This window comes from Ochotona curzoniae, unplaced genomic scaffold (assembly GCF_017591425.1).
Source record: "Ochotona curzoniae isolate NIBS_2020 unplaced genomic scaffold, NIBS_Ocur_1.0 contig_1014, whole genome shotgun sequence".
In the NCBI taxonomy this organism is placed as follows: Eukaryota; Metazoa; Chordata; class Mammalia; order Lagomorpha; family Ochotonidae; genus Ochotona; species Ochotona curzoniae.
In genome coordinates, this window is record NW_024464920.1 from 1934475 (window position 1) to 1959156 (window position 24682).

At 42.6% G+C, this 24682-nt stretch overlaps 1 protein-coding gene across 4 annotated transcripts in view; it reads left to right on the forward strand.

Annotated features, from left to right (window-relative positions):
- LARP4 (La ribonucleoprotein 4) overlaps positions 1–24682 on the forward strand; it is a 47496-nt gene that overhangs the window by 13906 nt on the left and 8908 nt on the right. For 2 of the 4 annotated variants that reach the window (XM_040978994.1, XM_040978977.1), the window contains 8 exons: positions 3329–3432; positions 7636–7746; positions 11161–11214; positions 11645–11857; positions 12277–12380; positions 19695–19907; positions 20480–20528; positions 22430–22585. In XM_040978994.1, the coding sequence (XP_040834928.1) occupies positions 3329–3432; positions 7636–7746; positions 11161–11214; positions 11645–11857; positions 12277–12380; positions 19695–19907; positions 20480–20528; positions 22430–22585 (1004 nt within the window). The remainder of the gene's footprint in view (positions 1–3328; positions 3433–7635; positions 7747–11160; positions 11215–11644; positions 11858–12276; positions 12381–19694; positions 19908–20479; positions 20529–22429; positions 22586–24682) is intronic. The other 2 variants (XM_040978987.1, XM_040979001.1) reach the window with 2 other exon arrangements.

Here is a 24682-nt window from a genome sequence, read left to right on the forward strand (position 1 = left end):
GTATTTTGGATTAACAAGGGGATTGATATTTGACTGGTGTTTTTCCTTTTTTGGCTGTTTTATTCCAGTCATTTCTTTTGCTGGCTGTGAGTATAGGCACCTCTTCTATATTTCTGCACTTTGGTTGTTCATCTTGGTAGCAGCTTAGCAAGGAGAAGCATTTTATTTTATTTCTCTCTCTTGTTCTCTCTTTCTCTCCCTTTTCTTCGTTTTATTTGAAAGAAGCTATGAACAGATCCACTGATTTAGTTCCCAAATATGCTTACTGGACTGAACTGGGCTGGGCCAAAGGCAGAAACCCACAATTCCTTCCTGGTCTCCTGTGTGGCTGGCAGTATCCCAGCAGCTTGAGGCATTATTCGCTGCCTCCCAGAGTGTGTGCTGTTAAGATGCTGAGTGGGGGGCCCGGCGGCGTGGCCTAGTGGCTAAAGTTCTCGCCTTGAATGCGCCGGGATCCCATATGGGTGCCAGTTCTTAACCCCGGCAGCTCCGCTTCCCATCCAGCTCCCTGCTTGTGGCCTGGGAAGGCAGTCGAGGACGGCCCAAAGCCTTGGGACCCTGCACCCGCGTGGGAGACCCAGAAGTTCCTGGATCCTGGCTTCGGATTGGCATAGCATCGGCTGCCTGGGAAGTGAATCATCGGATGGAAGATCTTCCTCTCTGTCTCTCCTCCTCTCTGTATATCTGACTTTCCAATAAATAAATCTTTTTTTTTTATAAGATTTATTTTTATTATATTTTATGGGAAAGGCAGATATACAGAGAGGAGAGACAGAGAGGAAGATCTTCCGTCTGATGATTCACTCCCCAAGTGAGCGCAACGGGCCGATGCTATGCCGATCCAAAGCCAGGAGACTCTTCCGGGTCTCCCATGCGGGTGCAGGGTCCCAAAGCTTCGGGCCGTCCTCGACTGCTTTCCCGGGTCACAGGCAGGGAGCTGGATGGGAAGCAGGGCTGCCAGGATTAGAACCGGTGCCCATATGGGATCCCGGGCGTGCAAGGCGAGGACTTAACCACTTGCGCCATTGCGCCTGGCCGAATAAATAAATCTTTAAAAAAAAAAAAAGATGCTGAGTCGGAACCTGAGGTAGAGCCTTCTGGTGCCCAACCAGTGTCTTAAATGCTTCTTCTAATCGCATTTTATCGGGCTATTGGAAGCTACTAGAAGATTGTCAGTATCACACCCTTTTAAGCAGTCTATTTCAAACATTTCAAAAATTTTACTTCTACTTTATTTAGAAGGCAGATAGAAAAAGAGAAACAAAAGCTTCTTATCCGCTGGTTCATTGTCCAGATGTCCACAACAGCCCTGGCTGAAGCCTGGAGCCTGAGCAGCAGTCTGTGTCCCCCATCTTTGTGGCGGGGACCCATGGCTTGAGCCATCATCTGCATCTCAGGATGTGCATAAGAAGGGTCCTGGAAGAGAAAACAGAGCCGGGACTCAAACCCAGCTCCATCATGGGATGCAAACATCCTCGCTGGTACCTTAAACTGCTGAGTTGATGCCCACCCCTGTTGCAAACTGTAAAAAAGAAATTATACTTACTTGAAAGCAGGGATGAAGAGAGAATATGTAATTGACTGGCTCGCTCACCAGTTATCTGACTCCTGGGGCTGCTTTAGGCCAGAACCAAGAGCCTAAAATTTAACAGAGGTTGCATGGACCAAAATCCCAGCGCCATTATCTGCTGGCACTCAGGGAGTGCGTTAGCAAGAGGCTGAATCGGAGTGGGATGCAAGAATCAATTGCAAACTCTCTGGTCTGGGATGTGGGCATCTTAAACGGTGTCATAGTCGCTGTGCCGGATACCCACACCCTATTTCAAAGTTGTGAAACCAAAGTAAGGGCTACATTTTACAGTCTAATATCTATCACACATATTTGGAGCAAAACTTCAGTTTTTCAAGTTAAAAATGCTAATGTTTTCAGTGAACTGCTTTCTTTTATTCTCAACTAAGTTCATAGTCTGTTGATGAGTGCGGCCTGCAGGCTGATGAACCCTGCTCGGAAATTTGCTAACAAGTTTTTATTTCTAGGGGTAGGCTTCTGGCACAAGTTAACCCACCACTTAGAATACTCAGAACCCATGCTTGAGTACCAGTGTATCCTGGCTACTCCTTCTGATCCCGATTCCAGCTGAATATGCTCAGAATGAGTTACAGAAGCTGGTTTTGTGAAATACCGTGTTAAGCTTCCACCTGCAGTGCTGGCATCCTCTGCCAGAACACCTGTTCTACTTGTGGCCATTCTGCTGCTTTTTTTTTTAATTTGTTTTTATTGGAAAGTCAGATATACAGAGAGGAAGATCTTCCGTCCAATGATTCACTCCCCAAGTGACCACAAAGGCTGGTGCTGCGCCCATCCAGAGCCAGGAAAATCCTCCAGGTCTCCCACGCGGGTGCAGGGTCCCAAAGCTTTGGGCTGTTCTTGACTGCTATCGCAGACCACAAGCAGGGAGCTGGATGGAAAGTGTGGTTGCCAGGATTAGAACCGGTGCCCATATGGGATTCCAGGCGTTAAAGGCGAGGACTTTTAGCCACTAGGCCATGGCGCCAGGCTCACCATTTTGCTTTTTATCCAGCCCCCTGCTAATGCAATTGGGAAAGCAGTAGAAAATGACTCATACTGTGGCCTCTGCCCTGTTACAGGAGACCTGGGTGGAGTTCCGGACTTCCTGCTTTGGTATGGCCAAGCCCAAGTTATTATAACCATCTGTGGAATGAACCAGCAACCGAAAGATCTCTCTTTTCCACTCTGTCACTCTACCTTTCAATTGCATGTACTAAATCTTCTCAAAATGATTTTCAAGTCAGGCCTTTAGACTTCATTTCTACTTACTCACTTAGGGGGTTAGGTTACCTTTCTGAAGGAATTAGAAATAAACCTTTTGACTACATGGGACCATCTTTATTCCGTACTCCCTATAGTCAACATCTAGAACATGGCTCTGGGTCTCTGTAATTGTGATCGTAAAGCGTATTGATGTAAATGCAAGTACAATGATTTTTTTGGTACTGTAAATTTGTTAACCTCTTACTGAATGAAGAATCTGATAATTGCAAAGAAGCCCTCTTGTCAGTATCAACATAGTGTCATACTGCTTAGTAGGTATCTTTAATATTGTTCAGTTCATATTTGCAATACTCTTACATACCAGTCCCCCAAAAATGTTTTATCATTATTTTGGCCTTCAGCATATTAACCTCATGTCTGCTAATTTTGCTCAGGGGGAAATTGAAATGAGTAGTTATTTGATGACAGTGTTAATGGTGCTACTTGTCACTTCTACATAAAACCCGTTTTTTTTCTCCCAAAAATTGTTTTCAGCTTCCCCCATGGTACAGGTTGATGAGAAGGGTGAAAAGGTGAGACCGAGTCATAAGCGTTGCATTGTGATCCTCCGAGAGATTCCCGAGACAACACCGGTAGAGGTAAGTCAGGAGTCGGTGATTTAATGAAGCTAACTTGTATTCGTTGTTAAGTTTTGGAATGATACACAAGACTAACAAGGTGGAGCTAACCTTGGCAGTTAGCTGCATTCAGAGTGATAATTTGGAGTAGATACCACGATAAAGTAATGTTTGAATGAGTAGCATAGTCCAGAAGTGGACTCTGGTGTGAGGTGTATGACAATACCACGTTCTGTCCTTTACAGTAGCAGATAGAGCACTAGGATGGTTCTGTGACTTGCCCTGGAATTCACAGGCCATTAAGTCTGGATTTAAACTTGATTTTGTTTTTTAAGATTTATTTATTTGAAAGACAGGGTTACAGAGAGTGTAATCTTCTGTCCACTTTTTGACTCCATAGAGGTCTGTAATGGCCATGGCTGGGCCAGACAGAAGCAAGAAACCAGCAGCCTCTTCCAGATCTCCCACATGGGTGCAGGGGCCCCAGCAGTCGGGCCGTCCTCCACTGCCTACCGTGGTGCACCCATACGGAGTTTGGTCAAAAGTGTAGCAGCTGAGGCTCAGTTAACATGGCAGCACCTGTATCTTTGTACACCATGCCAGCCCTAAGCCTGTTTTTGTTAACACTGTTCAACAGTTTTCACAAAAAGCGGCAATGTTAAGGCACCATAAGTTAAAGAAAGTGAAGATGAACTAGTAACTAATATCTTGTAATTGATTAGCCATTTGGAAAAGAAATTCTGGCAGTCTGCACATAAAAAAATTTAATACCTTAATAGTTAAATATTTTTGCCCATGTTACTCAGCATTGTGTAGACTGAATAGAGAAATTAGAAAACAAGTTGCCACTGTGGACTATGCATGTCAAAAGTAACAAACTGAAAGAAAAATTCCTGAGTGGGGGGAAGTATACTGTTCAGAAGTAAAATAAATCAGGGGACTGGCAGTGTGGTGTAACAGGTAAAGTCACTGCCTGCCACGCTGGCGCCCCATGCGCACTCCAGCTTGTGTCCGGGCTGCTGCACCTGCTGTCCAGCTCCCTGCCGCAGACCTGGGCGAGCGATGGAGGACGGCGGCCATTAGGGCCATCAGTGTCTTTTAAAAATACATATAAATCTGAATTAAGGAGCTTAGGCTATGATCTGGATTTGAATTGAAAGTTTAACTTACAAACTTTGCGATTTAATGACTCTTTTAGCTTTTTTCCCCATCCAGTAAACCAGACAATAATTTTATGAAGAGTTTTAGAGCAGTATCTGGAATATAAAAGACTGTTAAGAAAATTTTATGGCTGTTGTGATTCATGTTCCGAATATATAGAGTGCATGTATTTGAAAAACAAAAGGAACAAAGCAGTACTATATTAATTGTTTTTAAAAATAAAGCAAGGCTAAAGTCACCAGAGAACACCAGCGCTGCCTGTGAGATGGCAGGCATTTCATATCTGAGTGTTGGGCTAAACCCAGATTGTTACTTTAAATCTCAGGGATAGCGTTTACAGTGTGACTCCCCTGGGAGAGCAGTGGAAAATGGCCCTGTCACCTGCATGGGAAGCCTAGATGGAATGCCAGTTTTTGTCTGTTCATCTCTGGCCATGTGGCCAATTGGGGGATGAATGGGTCGCAGAAAATTTCTTTTGGTTTCCCCTTTATCTCTGGTTTTCCAATAAATAATTTTACAAAAAAAAAAAAAATGAAGGAAAGTGATTGTAGTGGTAGTCTTTTAAGATTCAGTCAGGTAGGGCCCGGCGCGGTGGCGCAAGTGGTTAAGAGTCCTCGCTTTGCACGCCCGGGGTCCCATGTGGGCGCCGGTTCTAATCCCGGCAGCCCTGCTTCCCTTCCAGCTCCCTGCCTGTGGCCTGGGAAGGCAGTCGAGGACGGCCCAAAAAGATCTTCCTCTCTGTCTCTCCTCTCTGTATATCCGCCTTTCCAATAAAAAAATAATAATAAAAAAAAAAATCTTAAAAAAAAAAAGATTCAGTCAGGTAGATTACAGTTATTTTCAACATCCGTTATTCAAGGGCTTGGCATGGTGTCGTAGTAGGCTAAACACATAGAGGCATTAGTTGGTGTCCTGACTGCTCCAGTTCCACTTCTGCTCCCTTCTTATGGCAAGGGAGGACGGCTCAGGTCCTTGGGCACCTGTGTGGGAGACCCAGAGGAAGCTCCTGGCTCCCAGCTTTGGATTAGTCCAGCTCTGTCTGTTGAGGCCATTTAGGAATAAAACCAGTGGGTGGAATACCGCTCTTTTTCATGTCTCCTTTTCTCTCTCAAATCTGTTTCAAGTAAAACTTGTAAAAAAATCTTTTCTGTATTTATTCAGAGTTGTGGAGTGGTGGGAAATCAGTCTTTGATCTGTTGACTTGCTTCCCTGATGTCTGCAGTCTCTCACATGGCTGCTTGAGGCCTGCACGTTTGGGCGTCTTCCACTGCTTTCCCAAGTGGATCAGCAGGGAGCTACACAGAAGCAGGGCAGCTGCAGTTGGAACTGGCACTCGTGGAGTGCCAGTGTATCAGGGAGTAGCTTAACCTGCTAACCTACTATGTTGGTCCTATGATGAAATGAACTTGTTGACTCTAAGTTCAGATAAATCCACGTGCATAACTGTTCTCACATATTAAAGGATTAATAGGGATTACACCAAGATTTAAAGTAACATATCATACATTCAAGTGAATTAGAAATATTTGGGGAATGGTTCTAAGATTTTTAATGTTGTTTTTTGTTGGACAGAGATCTCCTTTCTGATAACCTCCCCAATTGCACAGGAGCTAGGAGCTCAGGCCAGACTTCGTGCCTGCTCAGCATGATTGTTTAGTTGAGAAGTGGACTCCTACCCAGACAGGCCTCCCAAGGGGGAACTGTGGTGTTCTTGCTGCCTCTGTGAGTGAGTTCTTGGAGGTGGAAATCAGTGCGAGGCAGCCTAATGGCCTTTCAGACACAACTCCAAGAATGCCGTAGTGACCTGTTTGCCATTATAGTTTACCACGTTCATGGAAGTCATGGCTTGATTATTATTTCACAAGGATATTTTACAAGTGTGTACATGGCTTTTGAAATTCAGTGTGCTGAAAATGTGATTAAAAGGTTGAAATACAGGTTAGTCTCATGTTGATTTTCCACTCAGCTTAATAAGTTTTTAAAAATTGATGCCTAGTGATGTTGGATGTTTTGAGTCAGTTTAACCTACCAGATTCTAATATTTAACATACTTAACATTTGGTAATCATTGATTAGTATCAAAATTTCTTTAGACATTAGTCGTTATAAGACTAGATGGAAATTGATGGTAAAAATGGAGATAAGAGTCAAACAGATTTTTTTTTTCAGATTTAGTTTTTTATTTTTTTATTGGACAGTCAGATATACAGATAGGAAGATCTTGCATCGCTGATTCATTCCCCAAACTGTCACAGTGGCTGGAGCTGAGTCAATCTGGAGCCAGGAGCCACTGGGTCTCCCACACGGGTGCAGGGTCCAAAGGCTTTGGGCTGTCCTTGGCTGTTTTCCCAGGCCACAAGCAGGGAGCTGGATGGGAAGCAGACTGCTGAGATTACAAACGGCAGCCATATGGGGTCCCAGCGCATTCGAGGCCAGGACTTTAACCACTAGACTACTGCACTGGGCCCAGAATTTCTTTGTGTTTTGAATCATGTGTCCAACCCTTGTTAGTTTAAGTAGACACTTTTTTCTTTCTCTTGTGGTTCTTTCTTTTTCCCCTTCATATTATGTGCTTATTACTTGTTGCTAACTATTTTGCCACCTTTGGTAATCGTGTTTTTTTTTTCACCTGTGTACTTGTTGGAGCCTATTTTGGTTATATTAATGATGGAGATAAGCTTACCCAGAGCTCAAGTCTGTAAGTCACCTGAAGAAAGCATCTGGATGCAATGAGAATGCATGAATACTGCCTAGAAGGTGTAGAAAAAAAAAAGGTCGTCGTTTCTGGTTAACACAACCTGAAAACTGAAGAGATTTTAGAAGTTGCTACTAGAAGTGAAATACTCCATTTTTTCTGAACATAAAATAAGATTTTATCATAATAAAATTTGCATTATATTGGTACACAGTGTGTTTCAAAGAGTAATCTACCCTCACCAGAAAAATAAAGGAAGAGGGTTATAAACTGCAAATGAGCAAAGAGGTGGGAACAGAATGTAGTAAGAGATCAGCCTTAACACACCAAAAAAAACTGTAAGAGTTCATCAAAGTTTTCTTTTTTAGGAAGTAAAAGCTCTGTTCAAAAATGAAAACTGCCCCAAGGTGATAAGCTGTGAGTTTGCACACAATAGCAGCTGGTATATCACCTTCCAGTCAGACACGGATGCACAGCAGGTAAGAACAAAGTGTTTTTTTAAAGGTTTATTTATTTTTATTGAAAAGTCAGATGTTGTTGATGTGGTTGTTATGAATTGATGTCAATCTGAAACAGTAATATTATTTCAACCCCAAACAGCCTGTATCTCATGCAATAAGATATAGTGAAGTAATCAATGAATCAATAATCGATATGAGTCAGACTGCTTCTGATCTACATCAAAGAATTGTAAAACCTAATATACTTGTAAGGCTCTATGCTACTCGGAAAGGGGGAGGGAGAGCAGAGAAATCTTACATCACCCAAGAAGGTGTGAGGAAGAGGGGAAGTATAACCTATCAGGATCATAACTGGTAACTCATAGGCAACAGACTCAAATCAGCATTAGACAATAGCAAAACTATGAAGGCATATGGGGGGAATCAGGAGCAATCCCAACAACCTCTTAATAGGAAATCATATGCACAGAGCAGGGGGGAACCCCAGAGTGGAGCAGGTAGACAGGAGGAAGCTTGTATCTCAACTCTGAAGACTCCTAGATCCTCACCAAGGACTATCAGTATGAGCTCCGAGGACTACATCCCAATCGCCAAGGAGACCACGGGGAATTGGAGTGTCTTCAGAGGCCAAGAACTCTGAGGTCACCCATTTCCATTTGGGTCTCCCACATGGGATGGAAGAAGCCCATACCCTGCCTTGCAGGATCCAAGGTCATCAGAATGACAACCAGGAGCACTGAGCAGTCCGCAGAAACAAAACAGTAAACTTCCTTCGGGACTAGGGAGAGGAGCTTTCTTTGATTCTTGCCTGGTTCTAATTTTGGGTCCCCATTCTCTCTCATAATGACCATCAGGATTGCTCCAGAAACCCCTCAAAACAAATTAACAAACAAATAAACAAAAAAAACCCCTAGAATAGATGGAGAACAGCGAGGAAAGCTTAGAAATAGGAAATGGGCAGTGGGGATGCACTTATAACTCACTGGGTGGGACACGAAGATTGGTTGCTTCTCACTAGGGTATTGAGGATTTCTCTGCACACCCCTCCTAAAACTGTTCACCTAAACTGTTGACATATGTCTTGTTACAGTTATAGAGCTAGACTACCCGAAAAACAGCCAGGTTCTGCAAAATCATGCTTCAACACTATGAACTGCTAAATACTAAAATTAAAGTAGACATGAGACAGCTGAATAGTAATCTATAGCCATTTTAAGGTGTATAGAACCCAGCTGTATATAAACTAATAATTGTAATGTCAATGTAGAAGTCATAGGATGTGGTTCAGAACTTGTACTCTTTTTGTTGTTGTTGTTGTTGTTTTCTCTCTCTCTCTTTGAACATGCTGGTTACACAATATCTTATCAACTAATTCTGGTACGTTATAAATTGTTACTGATGTAATGTCGGGGCTTTCAATTGATTGGGATGATACTCTTTCGGCTGTACCTTCAGACCAGAGACTGTCTCCCCATGAAACTGTTGAACTTATCTGCACAATAAGATGCTGGACTCTATGTTTTGTAGATGCTTGCAAAGAAAAAAAATCTCAACTGAATTTGATCTGTGCTAATGCAACAAGATGGAAGAATCCACCATGGGGGGGGGAGCGGGATTTGGGGAGGGGAGGGGGGAATCCCAGTGCCTGTAAAACTGTGTCTCATGATGCAATGTAATAAAAAAAAAAGTCAGGTGTGCAAAGAGAAGGAGAGACAATGATGTTCCATCTGCTGGTTCACTCCCCAAGGAGCTGCAGTGGTTGGAGCTAAGCCAGTCTGAACCCAGGAGCCAGGAGCTTCTTCCAGGTCTTCCATGTATGTGGGTGCAGGGTCCCAAGGCTTCGCGCCTTCCTTGACTGCTTTCCCAGGCCACAAGCAGGGAGCTGGAAGGGAAGCGGGGCTGCTGAGATACAAACTGGCACCTATATGGGATTCCGGGTATGCTAAGTGAGAACTTTAGCCACTAGACTATCACACTGGGCCCAAAGCTTGTTCACTTTCAGTTTCAAAACAGTTATACACATATTGAAACTGTTTCGAAACTAATATGGGATGGTGTGACTGTAGTATAATGCGGTACACCTTAATTTGTGGTGCTGGCATGCCGTATGAATTTTGGTTCAAGTTCCAGCTTCTCCACTTAGAATCCAGCTTCCCTCTGTGTGAAAGACAGTGGAAGATGGCCTGAGTGTTGGGCCTCTGCCATCCACATGGGCAACCCATTGGGATGCAAAACAGTGCATATACGACCATGAAATCTTTGGGGTCCGCACAGCGGAGTGGCAAGCCCAGTCCCCAGTGTGTCAGTTTCAGCATCCTGCATGGGCACCAGTTCCATGTCCTGGCTCTTCCAACTTCCAGTCCAGCTGCCTACTTACACACTGAGAAAGCTGCGGAGGCTGACCCAGGTCCTTGGGCTCCTAAACGCATGTGGGAGACCTGGAAGAAACACCTGGCTCCTAGCATCAGAAGAGCTCCGCCCTGGCTGAGGTGGCCATTTGAGGAGTGAACCAGTGGGTGAAAGGTCTCTCTGTGTCTCTTTCCTTCTGTGGAATCTGCATTTCCAGTTAAAATTCGATTTTTCTTTTTCTAAAAAATATCATCATCTCCCTTGTGCTTGTAACTTTGCCTTTGAGATAAATAATATCTTTTTTAAAAATCAGAGTATTGAAGACTGTTTACTCAGCAGTCACTGTTATTTCAGGTTAAGGTTTTTGTATTTCTTTAAGATACAGTTATTTGAAAAACAGAGTTACAGACAAAAAGAGACTGATATTTTATCTGCTGGTTCACTTCCCAAATGGCTACAGTGGCTAGGGCTGGCCACATGGAAGCCAAGAGCCAGAAGCTTTTTCCAGGTCTCAGCCCGGCTGGTTGAGCTCTGCTGCTTTCCCAGGAGCCTGGGCAGCCAGCTGGTTTGGACTCAAGTCTGTGCCCGTATGGGATGACGGTGGCACAGTCAGGGGCTTAAATCCCTGCACCACAATTCCGGGCTTCATTTGTTTTTCTTTCTTTCTTTCTTTCTTTCTTTGTTTTCTTTTCTTTTCTTTTCTTTTGTTTTCTTTTCTTTTCTTTTCTTTTCTTTTCTTTTCTTTTCTTTTCTTTTCTTTTCTTTTCTTTTTCGTTTTTAAGGTTTTGCCCATGAATTTCTGAATCTCAATATATAGTATATGTATATTTATATATAAATTATACACATATTTACATACAAATATATAGATTCAGAGTATATTTAGTACTATAGTCAGCATAAACTGTAACTGAGAATGTCTTACATTTTTAGTTTTTTATTCCCTCTTTTCAGAGGAGTCACTTACAGCATTTTTTGTTTATTCAGAGAATACAGTTACTGCTTCCTAACTCATGGTCAGGTAGATGTGGCTTCCATGAATGTTTGAGTGGTAACGAAAGTTTCTTTTCACTTTGTTCACAGGCTTTTAAATACTTAAGAGAAGAAGTTAAAACTTTTCAGGGCAAGCCAATCATGGTAAGAAATATTTATAAATACAACAAGGAGGTGAAAGCCCCCAAAAAATTGTTCGATAATTTTAAAAAATTGTAATTTGTAGTGATTTTAAGGATTTTTCTGACTTGTATTATGTACTGCTTGAACAGGTTCATACGTACATTTAAAATCTTTGCAAATAGCAATTCTTTGTAAAAGCGTACCTTGACACAGCATCAAGTTTTACTTCGATGTCTATCTGACAGATGTAATCTCTTCTCAAGTCTCGGGAAATCTGTTATTAAAATTACTCGCACCTATAGGAGCGCCTGAATTGCAGCCAGTGGCTTAACAGCTATTCGACAATGCTGGCTTCTATTACTGTTAATTCAAGCTGTCATCTCTTTCTTTTGGGCTGCACTGATTTGTGAAGTTAAAAACTTAATCATTTAGTACTCCTTTTTGCTTTTAGGCCAGGATAAAAGCCATCAACACTTTTTTTGCTAAGAATGGTTATCGATTAATGGATACCAGCCTGTATAACCAGCCCCTTCCAGCTCAAGCACAGTATGCCTCACCAGTCTTTGTGCAGCCGGTGTATAACCCTCACCAGCAGTTCTCGGTCTACAGTATTGTGCCTCATTCTTGGTCTCCAAATCCAGCACCTTACTTTGAAACACCATTGGTAAGAGATCTTTATGGAGTTACATAAAATAGTAAATTTTTAATGCAAGTTGGATTAAGAGTTTACTTAGTGTCGATTTTGATACATTCTGGCTTTTAATAATATGCCTATCTACTCCTTCCTACTAAATAAACATAAATGACTATATGGTTCCTACAATTTTTAAGAATTTAGAAATGCTTTTATGTTCGGAAATTTTTGTCTGAACATGTTCATTAATTAATAAAGTAGTTAACTTATTGTTTATGAATCAGGCATTAATTGGAGTAAATATTATAAAAATAAATAATTAACATTTTGGGTTATTTTTAGCCTGCAGAATAAATTGATAGATTTACCTCACTGAGATTTCCTAAGACCCTCATGCCAAATGTTATGTTAACCATTAATATTGTGTAAACAATAAAATTTTTTTCTAGGCTCCGTTTCCCAATGGTAGCTTTATGAATGGCTTTAATACACCAGGATCTTTTAAAACAAATGCTGCTGCTATGAATATGGGTCGACCATTCCAAAAACCTCGGTAAGATAAAAAATCATAACTGGAATCTATTTTAGACAATTTCCTGTGGTTCTTGGGGGATTGCATTAATAAATGTACTTTTTGGCAGAGTCAGTGAAAATACTTTGTTTGTGTTTTATAAAAACTTCATGATTGAGGCTGGTGTGGTGGTGGGACCAGCCTCCACCTGCAACGCCAGCATCCTATGTGGGCTCCAGTTCTAAGCCTGGTGGCACCACATCTGATCAAGCACCCTGCTTATGGCCGGAGAAAACAAAGGAGGATGGCTTAACTCTTTCGTCCACTGCACCAACTTGGGAAATCTTGAAGAAGCTCCTGGCTCCTGGCTTTGGATTGGCTTAGCTCTGGCTGTTGTGTCCGTTTGGGAAGAGAACCAGAGGACAAAAATGAAATTAAATCTTTTTTAAAATTTTGGGGAGCCCAGGTCAATGGCTAAATCCTCACCTTGCATTCACTGGGATCCCATATGGGCTCCAGTTTGTGGTCCCGGCTGTTCCACTTCCCATCTAGCTCCCTGCTTGTAGCTTGGGAAAGCATTAGAGGACTCCCCAAAGTATTTGGGAAACCTGGAAGAAGTTCCTAGCTCTTGGCTTCAGATTCTCTCAGCTCCAGCCGCCGTGGCCACTTGATGAATGAACTGACAGACAGATCTTTCTCCTCTCTAAATCTGTCTTTGCAATAAAAATAAAATCTTAAAAAAAAAAAATCTGACTACCAGATCTTTTAACATCTTAACTCTGAGATCAGAGAATATTAAGACTGGTCAGGTTTTTGGGGTTGTGCTTGTTGGTTTTGTTCCCCCCCCCACCAAGATTTATATTTATTTCTATGCACTTATGTAAAGAGCTTTTCTGTCCACTGGTTTACTCTCCACATGGTCCGAGTGGACAGAGTTGAGCTAGTCTGAAGCCAGGAAGCAGAGCTTCTTCCTAGTTTCTCATGTGGGTCCAGGAGCCGAAGGATTTGGACCAGGTTCTGCCTCATTTCCTAGGCCAGAAGCAGTGAGCTGGCTCTGAAGTGGAACAGTCAGGACCTGGCCTAGTGCCCACTGGGGATGCCAGTGTTGCAGGCGGAAATGGACAGCTTTTCCGTGGTGTCAGCCCTTCTTAAATAATAGAACAGACTGACATAAAATCTTGTGTCTACATTACTGTTTGGTTTTTTACATGGATATATTTTGAAGAATGAATTTTTCTCCAAAATTGTTTTTATGTTACAGCTTTTTTTTTTTTTTTAATGAATTAAGGAATTGACAACCCAGCACAGTAGCCTGGTGGCTAAAGTCCTTGCCTTACACTCGCCAGGTTCCAATACGGGGGCTCATTTATGTCCCAGTGGCCCCACTTCCCAGCCAGCTCCCTGCTTGTGGCCTGGGAAAGCAGCAGAGGACGGCCCAAAGCCCTGGGACCCTGCACCCGCGTGGGAGACCCAAAAGAGGCTCCAGGTTTCTGGCTGCAGATCAGCTCTGGCAGTTCCAGTCGTTGTGGCCACTTGGGAAGTGAACCAGTGGAAGGAAGAATTTCTGATTCTCCTCTTTGTATATCTGCCTTCCCAATAAAAATTAATGAATTTTTTAAAAAATAGAATTAAGGAATTGATTTTTTTGCATTTATTTTATATTTTAGCAATCTTTACATAGGGTAAAAAGGTTCAAGGGCTACAGGAAAGTGGGTAAGACTATGATTTTTCCCATCTTGTTTCCTTCATGTTTAAAGGGGGGTATTAAGGGAGAAGGCCCACCCAATTTCCCACCCTCCCCAGGTACCGGATGTAGGGTATGCTCTGAGGTTCTTGCTCCCGGTTGGGGAGCTAAGGGGACAGCCCTAGCTGGGTTGAGGTTCCTACCAAGGGGCGTGTGACCTGGAATGGGGGCTGTGTTCTGATTAGGAATTAAATTTTGAAATGGTTTCCAGGAGTATACAAGTGATAGGTACTGTTTATGGAGCATTTGTTGTCTGCCTTTTTTTTTTTTTTTTTTTTTTTAATTAGAAAGGCAGATATACAGAGAGAGAGAAGAGATGGGACGCTCTTCCATCTGCTGATTCCCTCCCCACATGGCCACAATGGCCAGAGCCAGTAGCCTCTTCCAGGTCTTCCACGTGGGTACAGGGTCCCAAGGCTTTGGACTGTTTTCTTAGGCCACAAGCAGGGAGCAGGATAGGAAGTGAGGCCGCCAGGATACAAACTGGCACCCATATTGGATCCTGGCACATACAAGGCGATATCATTAGCCACTAGGCTACCTTGCCAGGTGCCATTGTCTGCTTCTTAAGACATTACCTGTTAGCTTGTTTTCATAACCCTATAAGATAGGTGCTGATATAACTATTGTATTTCTTTGAAAGGCAGAATTACAGAAAGAAAATCTGCTGGTTTATTGCGCAGATGATCACTGTGGCTGGGCTGGGCCAGGACAAAGCCAAGAGCCCAGAACAGCAGCCGGTGCTCCTGGTGGACCCTAAGTACTTGGTCATCTCTGTACTGCCTGATAGATAGTGGGAGTTGGTTCCGAAGTGGAGCAGCAGGGCTCACTTGTGATGCATCCCAGGAGGTAGCTTAGCCCACTACAGAACAACCACCACTGCTTTTATCTATTTTTTAGACAAAGGGTGTTGAGACAAAAAGTGTAAAATACTATGTCCTGGAGTTGATAAATGGGGGACCCATGCAGTGTGTTTCACGAACTTGCACTCTGGTTCAGAAGAGATTAGTAAGAATCTGGAACCTGTCTGCTGTCATATGAGAGATACAGACGTTCCCTTTAGACATCAGCTGATGATATAAGATATACGGTGTTTATTATAGCTTTGGACTAAAGAATAAAAGGTTGACAAATTTAATATTGTATTTAATGTTTCTTCTATGCTTATTTGTGAGCCTCTTGGTTTCTGGGTAGTTTTTGCTTCAGCGGTTTCTTTTCAAGGATTTTCAACCTCATTCCTGATCTCATTCCTGCAGTTGCTTTGTAATGGCAGGTAGATTGCTTGAAAATGTTTTTCACAGTGACTTACAAAAATTTTCCCATTTTTAAATGAGTTTTTCCTGAAACGTGCTTCATTGGAGAAAGGGGCGTCACAGAGTAAAAATAATGTTACTAATAGATTCTGGAAATGCTATTTTAAGAGTTTTGAGACTTCTTTTGACACAGTTATTGCAAGATTTGAGAATCTTTGATACACTTCCCAGATGGCTCCAGCACCTGGGCTGGGGCAGGCTGAAGCCAGGCGCCTCATGTGCGTCTCCCGGCTGGTGCAAAGGCCAGAGGATTTAAACACTCTTCCCCGTGTTCCTGGGTGTGTTAGCAGGGAGCTGACCCTAAGTGGAGCCTCCAGCAATGCTGTGGGCTGTCTGTGTTGCAAGTGGTGGCTAAGCCCTTTTACACCAGAGCACTGGCTACTGGTGGTTGTTTGTCGTCTGTTAGAACACTGTTAAATTTCAAATGTGATATTCATGTTGTGAAAATGCAGAGTGTTTTATCAACATATTATTTATGTTCTTTGTAGATGACTCTTCTAGCTTGGTAATAATGATAACAGTTAACTACAAAATTGAGCTTTTTCCTAGGACATAGGAGTAGAAGTGTGCCTAGCGTCCTCCGGCTTCTTTTCTTTTGCCTGAAAAATTTGTAAACACAAAGGCGCTGCCCTTTAAATTGGGCAAGACTCTTCACAGATGAAGAGAGTGGAAACGGACGTTCACTGTCATCCTAGGTGTACATGAGCAGTTACTCCCAGCCGACCCGAGCTGAGCCTGCTGTTGCCTAGTCCCCACCCTGCCAGAAACATCATTATAAATACACTAAAAGCAATGTTGACATTTTTAGATTTTTAAAATACTTGTGCTTACTTAAAACTATGTTAGATGTATGGCTTTTTGTTTTCATTTAATTTTTGTCTGCTGTGTCTCGCTCAAAGGGGTGAGATTGTACTAAGGTATCTAGAAGTTCCCATCAGATCATTTCTGCATATTTAAATGGTGTCCTGGAACCAGCATTGTGGAATCCTAGATTAAGCCTCTGCCTGGATCATCAGCATACCATAAGGGTTCTGTTTCAAGCCCCAACTGCCCACTTCTGATCCTGCCCCTGTTGACGTGTTTGAGAAAGCAGTGGAAGAAGGCCCATGTATGTACTCAGTGCCCTGCGTCCACTAGGGAGCTTCAGACTGGCTCCTGACTTGGACCTGGCCCCAACCTAACCATTCAGGAATGGGCCACACCATGAGAGATTTCTGGCTTTCACAGTCCGTAACCTTCAAATAAATAAATACTTTTGTTTGTCATATTCCCATCCCTGTTGTATCAAGGAGACAGAGCAGGTTTAATGTTATTTTGCACTGTTGAAAACACTAATGTACATTTGTTTTGCTTAACTTTTCATACAGAAATAACATCAAAATACTTTCTATAAAAATAGTGATATTACAGATCAAAATTAAGAACATTCTAACCACCAACCAAATTCTGGCTGCTAAGATATGATGACTAGCAAACCTTTCATCTTTTTTATTTGCTGCTTATTAGTTTGTTTGGTTTGTGTGTGTGTGTGTGTGTGTGTGTGTGTGTTTTGGGGGGGGTCTGGCATCGCTCAGAGAGAAAGTAATTGGCCTTGAGGCAGCCCAATGGTGATCCTGTGCCCGAGTTAGAGTAGGACTAACAGTCAGTAATCCAGGCATTTTTTTACCTTTCATACTTTGTCTTTCTTTCCCTTCCTTTCTGTCTTTTGTCATTTATTTCTTCCTTTGTTCTTTTGCCTGGATTGAGATTGTCAGTCCCTCTTGGTGAATGGTAAGATGATGAAATCTGAGGGCTGTTCAGACCTAGTGTCCTGCACTGCATCTCAGTGCAGCAACATTTAAATAAAAATGTGATGATTTAGTCAGTGGTAATTTCTAAACATATAAATAGCATATCCACCCTCAGTTGTTTGTAGGTAAGATAGTTGATATGTTTTTTTTTTTTTTAAATATGAAATTTTTTAAAGATCTATTTTATTTTTATTGGAAAGGCAGATATACAGAGAGGAGAGACAGAGAGGAAGATCTTCCGTCCGATGATTCACTCCCCAAGTGAGCACAACGGCCAGTGCTATGCCAGTCTGAAGCCAGGAGCCTCTTCCGGATCTCCACACGGGTGCAGGGTCCCAAAGCCTTGGGCCGTCCTTGACTGCTTTCCCAGGCCACAGGCAGGGAGCTGAAAGGGAAGCGGGGCTGCTGGGATAGAACTGGCGCCCATATGGGATCCCGGGCGTGCAAGGCAAGGACTTTAACCACTTGCGCTACCGCGCCAGGCCCAGTTGATATGTTTTTAAATTACTTTCTTATTAGATCGTAGTAAATTTTTCGTATTATACTTTAACAGAGTAATTCTACTTGGTAACAAGTAGCTTTGTATGAAACTTTGTAACATAATTTTTTTTATTTGTTTTTTAGATAGATTTACTTATTTGTTTGAAATGCGCACAGATCTTTTCATCTGCTGATTCATTCCCCACATGGTTTCAATGGCTGGAACTGGTGTGACAGGCCCCAAGTACTTGAGCAGTATTCTGATCCTTTCTTTGGTACACGAGCAGTGAGCTGGATCAGAAACGGAGCAGGCAGGCCTCCAGACTGGCACTCCACTATGTGATGTACAGAATACCTTTGGTGACTTAACCTATTGCATCCCTACATTGTTTTTTTTGTATTTGTTTTTAAGCTTTATCTTGTTTATTTGAGAGCCAGAGTTACATAGAGTCTGTCTGCTGCTTCAGTCCCCAAATGGCTGCAGTGGCGGGAGTTGAGCTGATCCCAAGCCAAGAGCTGCTTCCAGGTCTCCAGCGTTGGTGCAGGGCCCAAGGGAATGAGCAATCTTCCTCTGCTTTCCCAGGCCACAAAGAGGGAGATGGATTGGAAGTGGAGCAGCCAGGACACAAACTGGTACCTGTTAGGCTGGGCAGAATGGGAGTGAATCTATTATGGGTTCTCAGGCCCTCGTCAGAACCACCCAGATCATTCTGGAGCGTGTCACGCTGAGTACCCTGGTTACAAGTCACACGCATGCATAAACCAAGGAACCGATGCCTTCTCCCATCCCCATGCCTAAGATGTGTCAGACCCCAGTCCCAGGCCCATCTTCTACCAGCAAGCAGTTCATCACACTCTCTCCCCTGACTCATCAAACCCTTTGCCTGGACTAAAAACCTGTTTTTCTCATCCAAACCTAATAGCACCAATGTGAGATGCCAGTGCCTAAGGCAGAGGCTTCACCTACTGTACCACATCTCCAGCCACTGGCTGTGAATTTTAATATTAGTGATCTTTCTCTGAAAAAATGAATCTGGGCAGCTTTAGAGCTTCCATTGGAATTATTATTTAGTTCCTAGTCTTAATAAGTATTTGATTTAAAGTCTTTTTTATATTTGTAGCTATAAAATATATGGGCTGTGTAAACGGCAAATGCTGTTTGAACTCTACAGTTGACAAACTTTAAGGATGGATCACTGGTTCACTCCCCAAGTGGCTGTAATGGCCAAAGCTGAGCTGATCTGAAGCCAGGAGCCAGAAGCTTCTTCTGGGTCTCCCACGCAGGTGCAGGGTCCCAAGCAGGGAGCTGGATGGGAAGTGGAGCAGCCATCATGTGAACTGGCGCCCATCTGGGATGCTGTTGCTTGCAGACAGAGGATTAGCCAGTTGATCTCTGTCCATTACGTCACCCTCATGTCCCCACAGCTGCTCACAGACTGTGACTTAGATCCATCACTCATGTCAAAATTGACTTTACAAGAGGAAGATTTGGTTTCTGCTCTTGTTCTCTACCTTAGACTTCATTTTTAGACTGTTTTTGTCAAGTTCCTCCTGTGGAAATTAATGCTGATTGTTGTGTACATGTCGTTATTGCATGTGTATGTGTGCCTTATATTTAAAAATGACCATATTTTGTCTACAACCATTTATTATTCCCACTAGGGATGTTTTATTCCCCCTTACAGTGTGTGACATAGATCTATTAATAAATTTAAGGTATTGCTGATTTAAACATGTGAAGACTGTACCTTACCTTTGGGACAATACTTACAATCTGAAGATTAATGTGGAAACAGACTTATCTCCAATAACTTTGGTTCCTTACATCTCTTCAATATAATGTTTAAAATTCTGCTTTTAAAGTGGCTTATAATTTTACAGTGTAACACTTTGTTTTCAACTTAATTTTTAGAAAATCAGTGTAGTAGAAGCCAAGTTTTGCCCTGATTGAAGTTTGGTTGTGGGTTTTCTTTTCTTTTCTTTTCTTTTTTTTTTTTTTAATTGATTTACCTTTTCATGTTTCCTATAGTGTGAAGCCTCATTTTAGGTCATCTAGTGGGTCAGAACCTTCAACAGATGGCTCTGTGTCATTGGGGGATGGACCATTGAATAGGTCTAGTTCAAGGAGCTTTCCCAGCGAACGGCCTAGCCCTATAGTAACAGGGCATCAGGAGCAAACGTTCCTTCCCAAGGAGGTTCCCACTTTGCAGATGGAGCAGAATGGGGACTATGGTAGAGGCAGGTAAGGAAATTCAGGTATATGAAAACACATTTTTAAAAATACATGTATATAATTTAGGGAATTTTGGAACAGCAGAGACAGATTCTGTCCACTGGTTCACTCCCCAGATTCTTCAAAGAGCCAGATCTGGGCTAGGCCAAAGCCAGGAACCAGGGACTCAGAGTCTCCCATATGGTAACAGGACCCAGTCACGTGAAATGCTGCTTCCTTGGGTGCGTTAGCAGGAAGCTGGATTCAGGAGTGAGCTTAAGAATCATCTTTTGTGTCCTTAATTTTTTTCTACTTCACAGATTAAAGAAAATAATTGCCTATTGCCTGTGCTACATAAATTAAAAGCTATTATGATATACTTCAGTTTGGAATGAGTCCTACTAGTATTTCCATTTTAAATTTGTGATGGTGGTAGAGAAGTTCACAATCCCTTCAGAAGAATTCATTTTGTCTTTAATAATGAAATTAGACCCTGATTTAGAAAATCTGTATTTTTAAATTAGAAATCTCCGTTTTTGATGGCATTGTTTATATGAAAAAATTACAAGTTGTCCCGCTCTTTTTTCTTTTGTTATGAAAAGGAGAACGCTTTTTAGAAGTCGGAGACGGCGAGAGGAAGAAAGGATCCCAGTAAGTGACTGTAACATTGATTTGTGATTTGTCTTTCATGTCTGAATTTTTCTTGTATTAATTGTAGCATTAATCAAACATAGGAAGAAACTGAACTTACTGCCAAAATAGTCATCAGCACTACTTTCCCACCCACATGTACCTTGCTTTGCATGTGTTGCTCTTAGATTAGTCATTTGAATGCCTAGCAGATTTATGTGGTCTACAAAAACAATAGGAAACATTTAATATGTTGAACATTGAAATAGTTCCAATCTTTTCCTATTCTTAACAGTGCTTATATAAATTGTGCAATGATAACTTTATATAGCTATCTCCCTTGTGTGCAGTTATAACTAGACAAGCATTCTTAGGACTAGAATTTGTAGTCTCAATAATTTCTAATACAATTCACTAGGGTCTATGGCAAGTTGCACTACCACAAAAAATGGGCAAAGGCAGGGTTAGAGAGCTGGAGAGACAGAAAAATATTTCATCCACTAGTTGCCTTCCCAAATGGTCACAGAAGCTGTGGCTTCGAAAAGCCAATACCTGGAGCTAAGAACTTCATCCATGTTTCCCATGTGTTTCGTGGGTGTCAGATCACTTGGGCCATCTTTCTCGGTGCATTGCGAGGGAGCTAAGCTGGAAACTGTGGATTGCCACTATTACAGACAGTGCCTTAACACACTGCACAGCACTACCTGTAACATTGAAGTGCTTCTGGTTTTCTTTCTTTCATTTTTTGTTTGTTTGTTTACGATTTATTTATTTTTATTGGGAAAGGCAGATATACAGAGAGGAGGAGAGACAGAGACGAAGATCTGTCCAATGGTTCACTCCCCAAGTGGCTACAATGGCTGGAGCTGAGCTAATCTGAAGCCAGGAGCCTTCTCCAGGTCTCCCACACGGGTGCAGGGTCCCAAACACTTGGGCCGTCCTCAACTGCTTTCCCAGGGCACAAGCATGGAGCTGGATGGGAAACTGGGCCACCGGGATTAGAACCAGTATGGGATCCTGGCATGCTCAAGACGAGGAATTTAACCTACGCTATTGCATCAGGCCCAACTGGTTTTCATTGTTTTAACTTTCTGTGTTATAGGCAACCATGAAACTTCAGGCAACAGAACTTTTTAGTTTATACTTGTACACATGAGTGGTCAGTTGCACCTCAGCATCTGGGGAAAACAGTTTTGGGTTTGCTTAATATGTTGAAAGTGCCAGAAATAATGACTGTCGGTGTGAAGGAGATGGAGATGGGCATGTTTTTCAATGGGAAGAGTTGAGTAGGGCGAATCTGCGGGATTTAACTGAAGCTCAACTTTAGACTTTGTGCACTTACACAGTGAATTCAAGTCAGGGGAATAGACGAGTTTCTGCACTGTCGGTGTGACAAGTGGTGCAAGAGATCCATATGGTGAAAGTTACAGAACATTGTAGCTTTAGTGTGAAGAGTATGGTATGTCTGAAGTCTGAGTGGCACGTACACACTGGGGTTTAAGGTAAAGCGTGTAATTGAATAGCCTGCTCTGTACATATAGAACACTGTCCTGTGCAATCGTGGCTAAAAAAAGAAGGGCAGGGGATTAACATGATACATTGAGGTCAGGATAAACAAAGACTGTCTGATTTTGCATTGTGGATAGTTTTAGCAACTTGTCCCTACAACAAGTAAGAGCCTTGCCAGGAGTACGTCTCTCTGGAGCACCTCTTTCTCGGGTGGTAGGTAAAAGAAAGATGAAGTTTTAAAAACATGTTGCAGATATAATTCGGCCTTGTGAGTGTCTGGAAGCAGCACAGATGACAGGTCGATGTGAGGTGATATGAGGCTCTTTTGCTTGTCTTTTGTTTTCTTGCAGCCTTTGTGGCACAGAGTTACAGAATAAGGCAGACAAACTTGCTTTGTGATTTGTGTTTTTTAGAGACCCAGCTCCTCAACTGAAGCAAAGCCTCCAACACCAAAATTTGACTTACTAGCCTCAAATTTTCCTCCTTTACCTGGAAGTTCATCAGCCATGTCCGGTGAACTTGTGGAGAATAGGATGTCTGATGTTGCTCAAGGTGTCTACAAAGAAAAGGTAAGCATTGGGCTCTGTCCCCTGCTGGGCCACATTTAGGCAGCGTTTTACTTGCACTTACCGTGTTTATTTATCATTGTCTTTATTCTTGGAGTTCTCAGTATACTTTGAATTAAAAAAAAATTATGAAGCGACACAGACTTTCTTGACTTTTGTTTTTTTATCAGTAAGCTCAGCTTGTTATAACTGCTTCATGCAAACTAAGTGGAAGATGACATGTCTACATAAGTGCTTAAAACTAACCATTAAAGTGAATAAATTAGAAAAAAATAAATAAATTCAGACTTTTAAGTAAGAAAGAATCGGAATACTGCTTCAAAAAAAAAAAAGGGTAAGAAAGATGTATCTGAAAGGCAGACAGACAAGGGCACAGAGCATTAGGCTGCGCGTGCAGTGTCACCATCCCATACAGGTCACACAGGTTCATCTCTCGCTGGTGCTGCTGCCCACTCAGCTTCTCCTGATGTGCCTGAAAACCAGTGGGAGAAGACTGCCCCGCCACCCACTGAGTAGATGGAGTTCCAGGCGACTCGCCCTGGCTGTTGTAGCCATTTGACAACCAGATTAAGTCAAAAGTTAAAAGCAGTGAAAGAGATCTTCCATGCCTCGGTTACTCCCAAACGGCTGCAGCAGCCAAGCTGAGGACAGGCAGGAACCGGAGTTTGGTCTGTCAAGTAAGTGCTGCTTACTGGCCAGCTCTCTCAAACTCTCTCATGGAGGACGACAGCATTGCAAGCTGATTCAAAACGCCCACCTCTAGGTAACAGCTGTCTTACAAATGGGGAATAACTTCTTGAAAGAGAAATTAAAGGAGAAATGTTTGATCTGATGATTTACTCTGACTGCCAGAGCTGGGCCACATGGAAACCAGCGGTTTTGTCTCATCTCCCCCATGTGTTCAGGCCCGCAGGATTGGAATATCTTCCATCTCTTTCTCGGGCAGTTTTTCTTTTTCTTTCTTTTTAAAGTTATTTTATTTTGATATTCTTTACATAGTTGATTAGGATACAAAGGGTCAAAGGCTATAGGAAAGTGGGTAAGACCATTGTTTCCACATTGTCTTTTTGTTTGTATGTTTGTTTATCTGGGGTAAGAAGGGAGATGAAGAGAGAAGCCCCACCCATCCCCGGGTCCCCAGCATGGGGCATGTTCCTAGGATACTGTTCAAGTGATTTTGATAGTTCTGAATTGCTGCCAGTTTAATCAATCCAAGCACGATGAAATCTCGCCAAGATCCACTGGCTGACATAATCCACATTAGGGTCTCTGCCCAGATTTTCACTGCCAACACATGGCTGGGTAGTTGATTGATTTGTTCTGTCATCCATCCTCTGTGTGGTACCAGGTGTCCTCTGCAGGTTACGATGGACTGCCATATCCTTCATGTGCACCTGGACGTGCTGTCTACTGCTTCGTCTGAGCTCTGAGGAAGCTCGACTTTGACACTTTTTAAAATTAGATATATAGAGAGGAGAGACGAACAGCCATAGTGGCTGGAGCTGCGCTGATCTGGAGCCAGTTCTTCCGGGTCTCCCACGTGGGTGCAGGGTCCCAAGGCTTTGGGACTGCCAAGATTGGAAATAGTGCTGGTATGGGATTCCGGCACATGCAATGTGGGAACTTTAGGCACTAGGCTACCGCACTGGGCTCAGCAAGTTTTTTTGATGCATCAAATAATGGTACATTTTACGCTTGGTGGCTCCTTTGATTAGGTAAGGGTTCTATTTTTGTTGGGAAGTCAGATTTACGGAGAGAAGGAGATAGGAGGATCTTCTATCCACTGGTTCACTCCACAAATGGTCATATAGCCAGAGCTAAGGTGATCCGAAGCCAAGAGTCAGGAACTTCTTGTGGGTTTCCCATGTAGGTGCAGAGTTAAGGCTTTGGGCCATCCTCAACTGTTTTCCTTGGCCACAAATGGGCAGCTGAGACACAAACCAGCACCTGTATGGGTTCCCAGCATATACAAGGTGAGGATGTAGCTACTAGGCTATTTTGCTGGGCTTTTTGTTGTTGTTGTTTAACATATGTTGATTTGAAAGAGCTAGAGGGAGAGAATCTACTGATTCAACCCTGCAAATGGCCACCATGACCTAG